Below are 11,288 nucleotides of genomic sequence, written 5' to 3'. Positions count from 1 at the left end.
GCGTCCACACACACACACACACACACACACACACACATATATATATATATATATATATATATATATATATATATATATATATATATATATATATATATATATATATATATATATCTGTTCAAAATCCCAGGTGTGGTATTATACAGATAGCACTAGTGCCGGTGTACGATGTACACAGTGCAGATAGAAGTAACCAGTACAGGAATTATGAAGATAAATTGTTTTATAATTTTTCTTCAGTCTGAGAGTGGCACTCATCATTTCTTCCTTCAAGAAGGAAATATATTCTCTGTACTTGTTACAGGTATAATCCCATTTTCATACTACATTCGTTTTACTGAACATCTTGTAGTCATTTATTAGTAATAAATGTCTATTAGAATGTAGTGCGTCCACTTTCGCCAGACAATTGTATGTATACATGCCAGAGTTCTTCAACTTACCAAGTAAGTATCCCTCATATATTTGTATGCATCAAATAATAGATATAAGAGACACTGATGTTATTTTAGCAAAATATACAACTATGAGACTATTTGTATATTCAGTGTGTACTTATGTTTGGTCATACTATGTATGTTAACCTCAAGATCCCTTTTCTACTGTCTAGAATGACTCTTCCCTATAGGAGGCAGGAAGCAATAACATTAGTTATTAGTGATGGTGACGAATAACAGTAACGTCCCTTGTCTCATGTGGTCCCCATGACCATAGAAAAGGTTGCTATAATGTTAAGGCACTGATAAAAATCCACAGATACACTAATGCTCTGGTATACTTCCATCAGGACGACATGGCTTGAACCCAAAAAACGGATTTTGAGCGAAGCAAAAAATCTATTTTTGGGTGAGATGGCCATGTCGTCCTGATGGACCCACCCATCTCTTCTAAAAGAAAATATCTTCACAGTATCCCTCCCGTGGTACTGTATCTGTAACACCACGCTCAATGCTACAAGGAATGGCCGCCATCGTGGGAATGGCTCTGTTGTATTCCCAATAGTATTACGAGAGGGGGGTTAGCCATTGGACGGCTCCCTTTTATTTTGCTACATTCTCCTCGAAGCGAAAATGCTGTTTGGGGTGCAGATTGCTATAGAGGCGTGTCAAGAATGCGTCCGCTGATATTGCGATATCCTTAGGAGAAATTTTAAGGATATTCGCGCCAGGAGTTAGAATTTTGGATACCTAAAGGTAAAATTCTCTGGGAATATCACTGTAGTACATATATCCCTTAGGAAGCTACTTTAAGGAACTTCCATCAGGACGACATGGCCATCTCACCCAAAAATAGATTTTTCGCTCAAAATCCGTTATATAAAGAGACAGTGAAAGATGGAAATGGAAGGTTGTTAAAAGGAGAAGAGGTAAGGAAAAGATGGGCGGAATGTTTTAAAAGTTTACTGAATGTTGAGGATAATAGGGAGGCAGATATAATTGCTGTTGAAGGTGTTGAGGTGCCAGTGATGGGAGATGAGAATGAGAGAGGGATTACAATAGATGAAGTGAGGAGAGCACTAGATGAAACGAGAATAGGAAAAGCATCTGGTATGGATGGTGTGAGAGCTGAGATGTTGAAGGAGGGGGGTGTGACTGTATTTGAATGGTTGGTGAGATTGTTTAATATGTGTTTTGTGTTGTCAATGGTACCAGTAGATTGGGTTTGTTCATGTATTGTACCACTATATAAGGGTAAGGGAGATGTGCATAAGTGTTGTAATTCAAGAGGTATTAGTTTGTTAAGCGTAGTTGGAAAAGTGTATGTTAGAGTATTGATTAATAGGATCAAGGATAAAACAGAGAATGCAATCTTAGAAATATAGGGTGGTTTTAGAAGAGGTAGGGGTTGTTTGAATCAGATTTTTACAGTTAGGCAGATATGCGAGAAATATTTAGCAAAAGGTAAGGAGGTGCATGTTGCGTTTATGGATCTGGAGAAAGCGTATGATAGAGTTGATAGGGAAGCAATGTGGAATGTGATGAGGTTATATGGAGTTAGTGGAAGGTTGTTGCAAGCAGTGGAAAGTTTCTACAAAGGTAGTAAAGCATGTGTTAGGATAGGAAATGAAGTGAGTGATTGGTTTCCGGTGAGAGTGGGGCTGAGACAGGGATGTGTGATGTCGCCATGGTTGTTTAACTTGTATGTTGATGGAGTGGTGAGAGAGGTGAATGCTCGAGTGCTTGGACGAAGATTAAAACTGGTAGACGAGAATGACCATGAATGGGAGGTAAATCAGTTGTTGTTTGCGGATGATACTGTACTGGTTGGACGATTAGTGACAGAATTTGGAAGAGTGTGTGAGAGAAGGAAGTTGAGAGTTAATGTGGGTAAGAGTAAGGTTATGAGATGTACGAGAAGGGAAGGTGGTGCAAGGTTGAATGTCATGTTGAATGGAGAGTTACTTGCGGAGGTGGATCAGTTTAAGTACTTGGGGTCTGTTGTTGCAGCAAATGGTGGAGTGGAAGCTGTCCAGAAAATTACGAATATAATTCGTAACTTTTCATATTTGTTTGTATTAACCTTGTATTTTGACTCAAAGGGAGTAGGTGGTTGTTTGATAGTTTTAAGTTGGTATTGAATTAGCTTGTTTTTTAATTTTAACCCACTTCCATTGGTTCCCTTATTACCTTGTTATAACTATACAAGCCGATATGGTTATGTACTGTAAGACAGAAGCAGAGACATCTCTCCGTCGGCAGTATGGCAGCAACTCCTCCTCTAAGCCTTCTGTGAAATTATTAATCTTCGTTTTTCAAGTGTTTTTCGCAGATGTGTTTCTTCATCAATAATTATACAGTGAGGAATATGTACAATATGTGGATGTTGTAAAAACCCCACTGGACCACTGGATATCTTCTTCTATTAGTTTACCACGACCATGTGCCACGTAGAGACGTATACAGTTCTGAAGTCCTCGTCCTCGAGTTATGGCCAAGGGTTTACTGTGATGTATTCAGCATCGATATGTGTGATTGAGCCCAAGTGGAGTCCTAGCTTGATGTGTCGAAGAATTGGCTCCTTTGTCTGCAACGTGCTCTTGTGGTGAATGTCGTCGTCACTTCCACTTATATGCCTCTCTGGACAATAACAGGTATGGGGTTCAACTGAAGGAAGCGGGTTTTAGTTCGATTCCTTGTTATTGCCAATAATTCTGGGGAAATTTAATTTGACTTGCTGTTTCCATGTCACTAATAGTGATATTGTTCATATTTTTAGGACAGAGTGGTTACGAGCTAAACATATTCACTGAATAGGACTTTCTCGCTTCGCCTACGTTTGGATGAGGTCCTTTCGTCAACAGGAATTCTATTTAATTATAAACCGGTCTAACATACGAATGTACTATTTGGCTTGCCACCTTCAGCGTGTTTATTGTTAATTGTAAGGTGTTAATAATTATATTAATTTGTGTGTTTAAGGCTGTTTAAATTACTTTCCTAAGTATTTGTTTAAGTGAATAAGTATATATATATAATATTTAGTTCATGGCGACCGTGGCAGGATTTTTAGCGAGAAGGTGGCAAGTGTTGACGGTCAGGTATAGCTTGTTGCGGGGGTTTCCAGTGGTCCAGTAATTTTTCTTTAGTTGTTGTTAAACGCTAATATAAATGGATCGCGAAATATCGTGTCTTATGCGGTGAGGTAATTAGCATATTGTAACGTGCTTGTTTTCGGTGACATTCTACTATTTCTTACGTGTCTATAATAATTTAGTACTTTTTGTTTTCATGTATAAAGTTTTTTTGGCGTACTTACATTTAGCACGTGTTTAATTCAGTGTTTATTGAATGTAGCAGTTTGTTTGTTTATCTCCATTTACAGTTACTAATTCGCGTTCAATTAGTTTTATATATAGATTTACACGATCTGTTTTTGCTTTTGTTTAGGTAATTTTATTCAGCTAGATTAAAATGTCAGATTTAAGAGCTGTAATTTCCAGGCGCAAAACGGTTCGTAAAAAAGTTACTGTTTGTTATGATAAACGTGATAATTACGGGGGTTTAGATCCAGCCTTGCAAACGACCGAAAGGAGTCTTCTGCTTAACTACCAGAAGAGTTTATTGGAATTGGACCAAAATGTTTTTGAATTGAAGTTTTCAGATGACGGGGTAACAGAGGCGGCTTTAGATACAGAGAGTGACATATGTCAGGATTACCAGGATAGAATCCAGATTTGCTTGTCTTTGCTGCCTGCTTCTCTCTCTAATCATTCGAATGTTAGCATTGATAATGCTCGTTCTTTGTTAAAGCAGCCAACTGCTCCTTTACCCAGGTTTACCAGTAAAGAAAACGAGGACTTCACGTCATTTCTTAAGGAATTCCTAAGTACCACTAGTTCCTTTACATACCCAGATCGCGATCTTTTGTTGTTGCTCAAGCAGCAAGTAGACGGTCGTGCTAAATTATTGTTGGATTCTTTAGAGGCGGACAAGCAAACCTTTAATGATGCAGTAGAGCTTTTGAAGGCAGCATTTGCTTCGGAAAGCACTCGTAAGGTAAACACGATCAGGCAGTTAACAGAACTTAAGTTAGGGCTTTCAGATGATCCATATTCATATATTTCAAAATTCAGGACTATATTGCAGTCTGTTAGTACACTAGAAATAACGGCAGATGATTTTATACAGTATTTTGCATGGTCAGGCCTTAATGAACAATTTAAGAAAGTATTGGTTCAGATTACCAATCAAACTCGTCCTAGCTGTAAGGATATTAAGGATAACTTCTTTACTGCCACTGAAAGGTATGAGAATGCTAAGAAAATTTCAAAGTTTAAAGGTCCCGCTATTTCTGGAAATTTTCAAGGGAAGAATATGCAGGATACTTCGACTAGTTTGGCTATCAAAGTCGACTCTAATATTAACAATGCATCAAAAAGTTGCAACTTGTGCCAAAAGGTAGATTCAAAGGATATTAATCACTTTATTTCCAAATGTCCAAATTTCCCTACTGCACAGGAGAAAGTATCGAAATTGTCAGAGTGTAAGGGCTGTGTAAAATGTGGAAGTTTTATGCACCCGACTACTAAATGTTCTTTCAGGTTTCGCAAAAAGTGTTATCATTGTGGCGGTTGGCATTTCTCCTTTTTATGCATAAAGACAAGCTCCACCCAAAGTAAAAATGAGCCGTCTAGTTCTGCTACAGTTAAAACAGCGACGAATAGTGGAGTAGCCATACTGCCTAATTGTAGTAGTAGATCTGCACTTCCAACTTTTACTTTCCAAGTTTCAGGTCAAGGGAGATTATTCAGAGGGCTCAAGGATACCGGTTCACAAATCACTTTTGTATCGGAGAGACTAGCCAATTTTGGTAAATTTAAAGTTATATGCAATGATGTTGACTCGACAGTTAATGGTTTTAATGGTCCCAAGGTCTATAAAACTAGAATAGTACAGTTGCCTATTACTTTAACCACTGGTGTAGTTGAGATTTTTGCTATGGTTGTGCCCTCGATAAATATAAAGTTGTCCTTACCTGGTTTAGGGAAGGTTATTAAAGCCTTTAAAGATAGAGGTTATTCCTTTGCTGATTCCTTCCTAGACCCAAAATCTAGTGAAATTAGTGACATTGATGTCTTGTTAGGTTCAGATTCTTCTCATTGTTTGTTGGGAAAAGACGTTGTATTTGGCAATAATGACCCCTCTGTGTATATAGATACGTTACATGGCATTATGCTAACAGGAAATCTTGACAGATTGATCAATAATGTGGATTATTTGCAGACTCGCGACAGTAATTTCTATTGCATGAACACTGATTCCAGTGAGCCATTGTTATCTTTCCCTGTTGTGGACTCCTCTGTAAGTATATGCACACATTCTTTTTTACTGGGTTGTGATTATTTTAGTCCCTCATTTAGTGATGAAATTAAAGACCTTGAATTTGGTAATATTGCTACTAGTTGTAACTTTAATGTATTGAACACTAAAGGCAAGGTCATAGAGGAAAGGTTAAGAGAGGCCACTAACCATATACTTGAGGCAGAATGCCGTAATTATCTTAATTATGATCAGCCTGAATGTGATGAGCAGACAACTGATCTGAATAGGAAGTTAATTGATTTCACGCTAAAAAATCTTTTCAGGGAAACAGATGGCAGGATTAGGGTTCCTTTGTTGTGGAATGGTAAACTATCTCATTTACTCTCTAAGAATGAGAGGTTAGCTAAATTAATTTTAAAGTCTACATTAAAGAAGCACAAGAAAGATAAAGGTAATTTGCTATTGATGGATCAGACTTTCAGAGATCAGTTAGCCGAGGGTATTATTGAACCTGTAGATAATCTTGAACAATTTAAATTAGAACACCCAAATTATTCTTTCATTCCCCACATGGCTGTTTTCAAGCCTCAACGTGAGACAACGAAATGTAGGATAGTATATCTCTCGAATTTGAGTGAAAATGAACGTAATAAAGGTCTGAATTTGTCCCATAACCAGTGTATGTTCCCAGGCCCTAATCTGAACCAGAAAATGTTGTCAGCTTTCATTCATCTTCGGTTCGACGAGAAATTATTGACATTTGATTTGAAAAAGGCATTCAATATGTTGACTTTGAGAGAGAACGATCAGGCAAAACTTCTATTTTACTGGTTTCGTAATGTTAGGAAAGATGATTATACCCTGGTTGCATTTCGCAATGTCAGACTAAGTTTTGGTTTACGTTGCAGTCCTTTTCTCCTTATGATATCACTTTTTTATATATTGATTATTAACTCTGACAAAGATGATGACAAATTAAAAGAATGTAAGAAGTTGATCTATTCATTAACATACATGGACAACGGAGCCTATTCTTGTGACAATCTTGATACCCTTCAGTGGGCTTATTCGGTTTTACCTAAGGTGTTCGAGTCCTTTAAATTTTCAGTGCAGCAGTTAATAACTAATGATATTTCCTTGCAGAGTAGAATTGATAAAGATATGAAAATTGAGACACCTATAGAGAATAAATTGTTTGGTTTAACATGGAATAGGATAAGTGATGAAATTTTCACCAAGCCTATCAATCTTAATGCTGATGCCAGTACTAAACGTGAGGTTTTGACCACCATAGCTGCACAGTTCGATATTTTTGGGTTTAATTTGCCACTCATGAACAGGAGTAGGTTATTCATGCATAGGCTCCAATGTTGTAAAGATCTTGATTGGGACAAACCTCTTAATAATGACTTGGTTCGTGAATGGAAAAACTTGTGTAGGCAGGCAAATTCCTCCCCCATAATAAGAGTGCCAAGGTTTGTTGGTCCTAGGGACGGTGAATACAAACTAATAGCATTTACAGATGCCAGTCGTTCTCTTTATGGTGTTGTAGTTTTTATATGTCATGTTGAGACAAATCAGTGTTGTTTCCTACAAGCTAAAAACCGTATGGTTAATACACATTTGAAGAATAAGTCGATTCCGTCATTGGAACTTAATGCAGTTTTGTTTGGTGTTGAAAGCTTAATGGAGTTACACAGAGACCTTACAGGAGATGTGTGTATGAAGCCAATTAACATATCTGAATTACTGTTGTATACTGATTCAATATGCTCACTTCATTGGCTCAATTCTTGTGTGTCCAAGATGGAAAAAATGCAGAGACTTGGTGTATTTACCACTAACAGGCTTAATTCAATCCAGAGGCTATGTGAAAAGTACCCTGTTAAGTTTTGTTTCGTTTCAGGAAAAGAAAACCCAGCAGACAGCACTACTCGCCCCTTTTCTTATAGGTCTCTTATGAAAACAAATTTTCTTATTGGACCAGATTCAAACTTTATTAAGACTGAAGATGAATTATCTGTTGTCATTCCTAATCCACTGACTGTTGACAAAATGGCTCCTGTCATCGATCATAATGTATATGTGGGAATTAATTCTGAACATTCTCCAAATAGTTCCGAAAATGCTCATTTAATAGACCCTAATGATATTTCTGATTTCAGGAGATTGGTTTTGATTCACCGTAGAGTCTTGCGGTGTGTTATGAAATGGAAGCAGAAGATAGGGATAGAAGTCAGTCCTAAATCACCTAATAGTAACCTGTTTGCTCAGGCCCTTACCCAGATTATATCTACAGAGCAAAATTTGTTTTTCCCTGAAGTTTTTTCGTATTTTCAGGATCAAAAGGTTAGACTTAAAGACCTACCTAAGATAGTTACTCAACTGAATGTTTTTCTTGACAATAATAACGTTATTAGGGTGAAAAGTAAGTTTAAGACATGGGATGGTCAAAATGAATTTCCTATATTGTTGCCGAGGGATAGTGCTTTAACTAGACTAATTGTTCTTGATGCTCATTCGAAATTATCCCACTCTGGATGTTATGCTGTATTGTCTGCCATTAGACGTACGTTTTATGTTCCTAAACACTTTTCTACCATTAAGAAAATTCTTAAAACCTGTGTACATTGTAGGAGATTCAACAACAGAACTTTCCAGTTGAATCAAAATGTTTATAGAGAGTTCAGATCTGACCCACCATCTATTCCCTTCAATGATGTTTTTATTGACTACCTTGGTCCTTTTACAGTTAAAAAGGACTCTGAATCTCAAAAGGTTTGGTTACTTATTTTTGCATGTACTTGGAGTCGAGGAATTGATCTCAGGATTTGTAATGACCTCTCGGTCAAGGAGTTTTTAAGATCTTTTCAACTTCATTGTTTTAATTATGGAGTACCACAGCTTGTTGTCAGTGACCTAGGCTCTCAGCTTGTTGCAGGCGCCAACATAATTCATGATTTTATCAGTGATCATGAGACTCGGCTTTACTTTGAGGAGAACAATGTGAAACCCTTAACCTTTCAACAATACTTTAAGGTTTGTAGTAAACTCGGTTCCTTGGTTGAGACGTGTGTGAAAATGGTAAAAAGACTGCTCTTTGGTTCTATTAAGAATTGGGTTTTATCTTTTGCAGAGTTTGAATTTGTTGTAGAACACACTAAACATCTGGTTAATAAGCGCCCTATTGCATTCAAAAATGGATTGAGGGAAGCTAATGTTAATGATGTACCCGAACCTATAACCCCAGAGAAATTGATAAGAGGATACGATACTCTTTCTTTAAACCTAATTCCTTCACTGCAAGGAATGCCCCATGATCCAGACTGGCAAGCACCAGTTAGTTCAACTAGTCGTATCAATGATGAGTTTGAGAAACTTCGTAAAGTTAAGCAAAATTTGATTGAGAATTATCATTCGGAGTTTCTGGGAACACTTCTATCACAAGCAATTGATAAGAAGGATAGGTACCGTCCAGCCCAGCAACATAATATTAAGGTAGGGGACATAGTCCTTTTAAAGGAACTTAACACTAAACCTAGCAGCTATCCTATGGCTATTGTCCAGAAACTAGAAGTCAATAGCAATGGTGAGGTAACTGGAGTGACCCTTTTAAAGGGTAAGACCAAGGAAATTATAAAACGTCACATCTCGACTTTAATTCCTTATCTAGAGGTGAAGGATTTGGGTGAAGATGACTGTATCCCTACCCCTGATGTTGAACAAAATAATGACACTAATAATCTTCGTGTTCGCAGGAAGGCTGCGATATTAAGTGAGCAGCGAACACGAGAATATTTGAATATTTAGATTAAGTTTGATTGAATTTTTATACAATTTACATATTAAATTGTATCCCTGGCCTGCAATGTCCAGAAAATTACGAATATAATTCGTAACTTTTCATATTTGTTTGTATTAACCTTGTATTTTGACTCAAAGGGAGTAGGTGGTTGTTTGATAGTTTTAAGTTGGTATTGAATTAGCTTGTTTTTCAATTTTAACCCACTTCCATTGGTTCCCTTATTACCTTGTTATAACTATACAAGCCGATATGGTTATGTACTGTAAGACAGAAGCAGAGACATCTCTCCGTCGGCAGTATGGCAGCAACTCCTCCTCTAAGCCTTCTGTGAAATTATTAATCTTCGTTTTTCAAGTGTTTTTCGCAGATGTGTTTCTTCATCAATAATTATACAGTGAGGAATATGTACAATATGTGGATGTTGTAAAAACCCCACTGGACCACTGGATATCTTCTTCTATTAGTTTACCACGACCATGTGCCACGTAGAGACGTATACAGTTCTGAAGTCCTCGTCCTCGAGTTATGGCCAAGGGTTTACTGTGATGTATTCAGCATCGATATGTGTGATTGAGCCCAAGTGGAGTCCTAGCTTGATGTGTCGAAGAATTGGCTCCTTTGTCTGCAACGTGCTCTTGTGGTGAATGTCGTCGTCACTTCCACTTATATGCCTCTCTGGACAATAACAGGTATGGGGTTCAACTGAAGGAAGCGGGTTTTAGTTCGATTCCTTGTTATTGCCAGCACTTTCATTTATATTTAAGTAAAGGTCTTGCTAAATCCTTAATTATTAAATAACTATTCTTGGTCCTTTTGAGTCAATTTATTCATATAAAATTTCCAGGTTATTTGTGTCCAAGGTTGCATTTATTATGTTTATGGCTTTGGTTAATTTTTATTTGTGCGAAGCCCTGTAAAAGTTTTGCAGCTTAATTTTGAATAATTCTGGGGAAATTTAATTTGACTTGCTGTTTCCATGTCACTAATAGTGATATTGTTCATATTTTTAGGACAGAGTGGTTACGAGCTAAACATATTCACTGAATAGGACTTTCTCGCTTCGCCTACGTTTGGATGAGGTCCTTTCGTCAACAGGAATTCTATTTAATTATAAACCGGTCTAACATACGAATGTACTATTTGGCTTGCCACCTTCAGCGTGTTTATTGTTAATTGTAAGGTGTTAATAATTATATTAATTTGTGTGTTTAAGGCTGTTTAAATTACTTTCCTAAGTATTTGTTTAAGTGAATAAGTATATATATATAATGTTTAGTTCAGAAGCAGATGTACGTCAGAGAGTGAATGAAGGTTGCAAAGTGTTGGGGGCAGTTAAGGGAGTAGTAAAAAATAGGGGGTTGGGCATGAATGTAAAGAGAGTTCTATATGAGACAGCGATTGTACCAACTGTGATGTATGGATCAGAGTTTTTGGGAATGGAAGTGATGGAGAGACAGAAATTGAATGTGTTTGAGATGAAGTCTCTAAGGAGTATGGCTGGTGTATCTCGAGTAGATAGGGTTAGGAACGAAGTGGTGAGAGTGAGAACGGGTGTAAGAAATGAGTTAACAGCTAGAGTGGATATGAATGTGTTGAGGTGGTTGGACATGTTGAGAGAATGGAAAATGATTGTCTGCTAAAGAAGGTGATGAATGCAAGAGTTGATGGGAGAAGTACTAGAGGAAGGCCAAGGTTTGGGTGGATGGATGGAGTGAAGGAAG

General features: G+C 37.3%; 1 protein-coding gene across 1 annotated transcript; it reads left to right on the top strand.

The window, feature by feature from the left end:
• Positions 1–5,961: 5,961 nt before the first annotated feature.
• Positions 5,962–10,838, top strand: LOC137656634 (uncharacterized). The gene is made up of 2 exons (XM_068390818.1): positions 5,962–10,256; positions 10,578–10,838. The coding sequence occupies exon 1, from the start codon at positions 6,228–6,230 to the stop codon at positions 9,570–9,572; it is 3,345 nt and encodes a 1,114-aa protein (XP_068246919.1). The 5' UTR covers positions 5,962–6,227; the 3' UTR covers positions 9,573–10,256; positions 10,578–10,838.
• The last annotated feature ends 450 nt before the right edge of the window (positions 10,839–11,288 follow it).

The sequence above is a fragment of the Palaemon carinicauda genome, chromosome 17 (genome assembly GCF_036898095.1).
Source record: "Palaemon carinicauda isolate YSFRI2023 chromosome 17, ASM3689809v2, whole genome shotgun sequence".
Taxonomy (NCBI): domain Eukaryota; kingdom Metazoa; phylum Arthropoda; class Malacostraca; order Decapoda; family Palaemonidae; genus Palaemon; species Palaemon carinicauda.
Note: the sequence above shows the minus strand (reverse complement) of the source record. Positions and strands in the feature narration are given on the sequence as shown.

Coding starts and splice junctions, on each gene's coding strand:
- LOC137656634 (XM_068390818.1), top strand. CDS start 6,228: ATGGATCAGACTTTCAGAGATCAGTTAGCCGAGGGTATTATTGAACCT.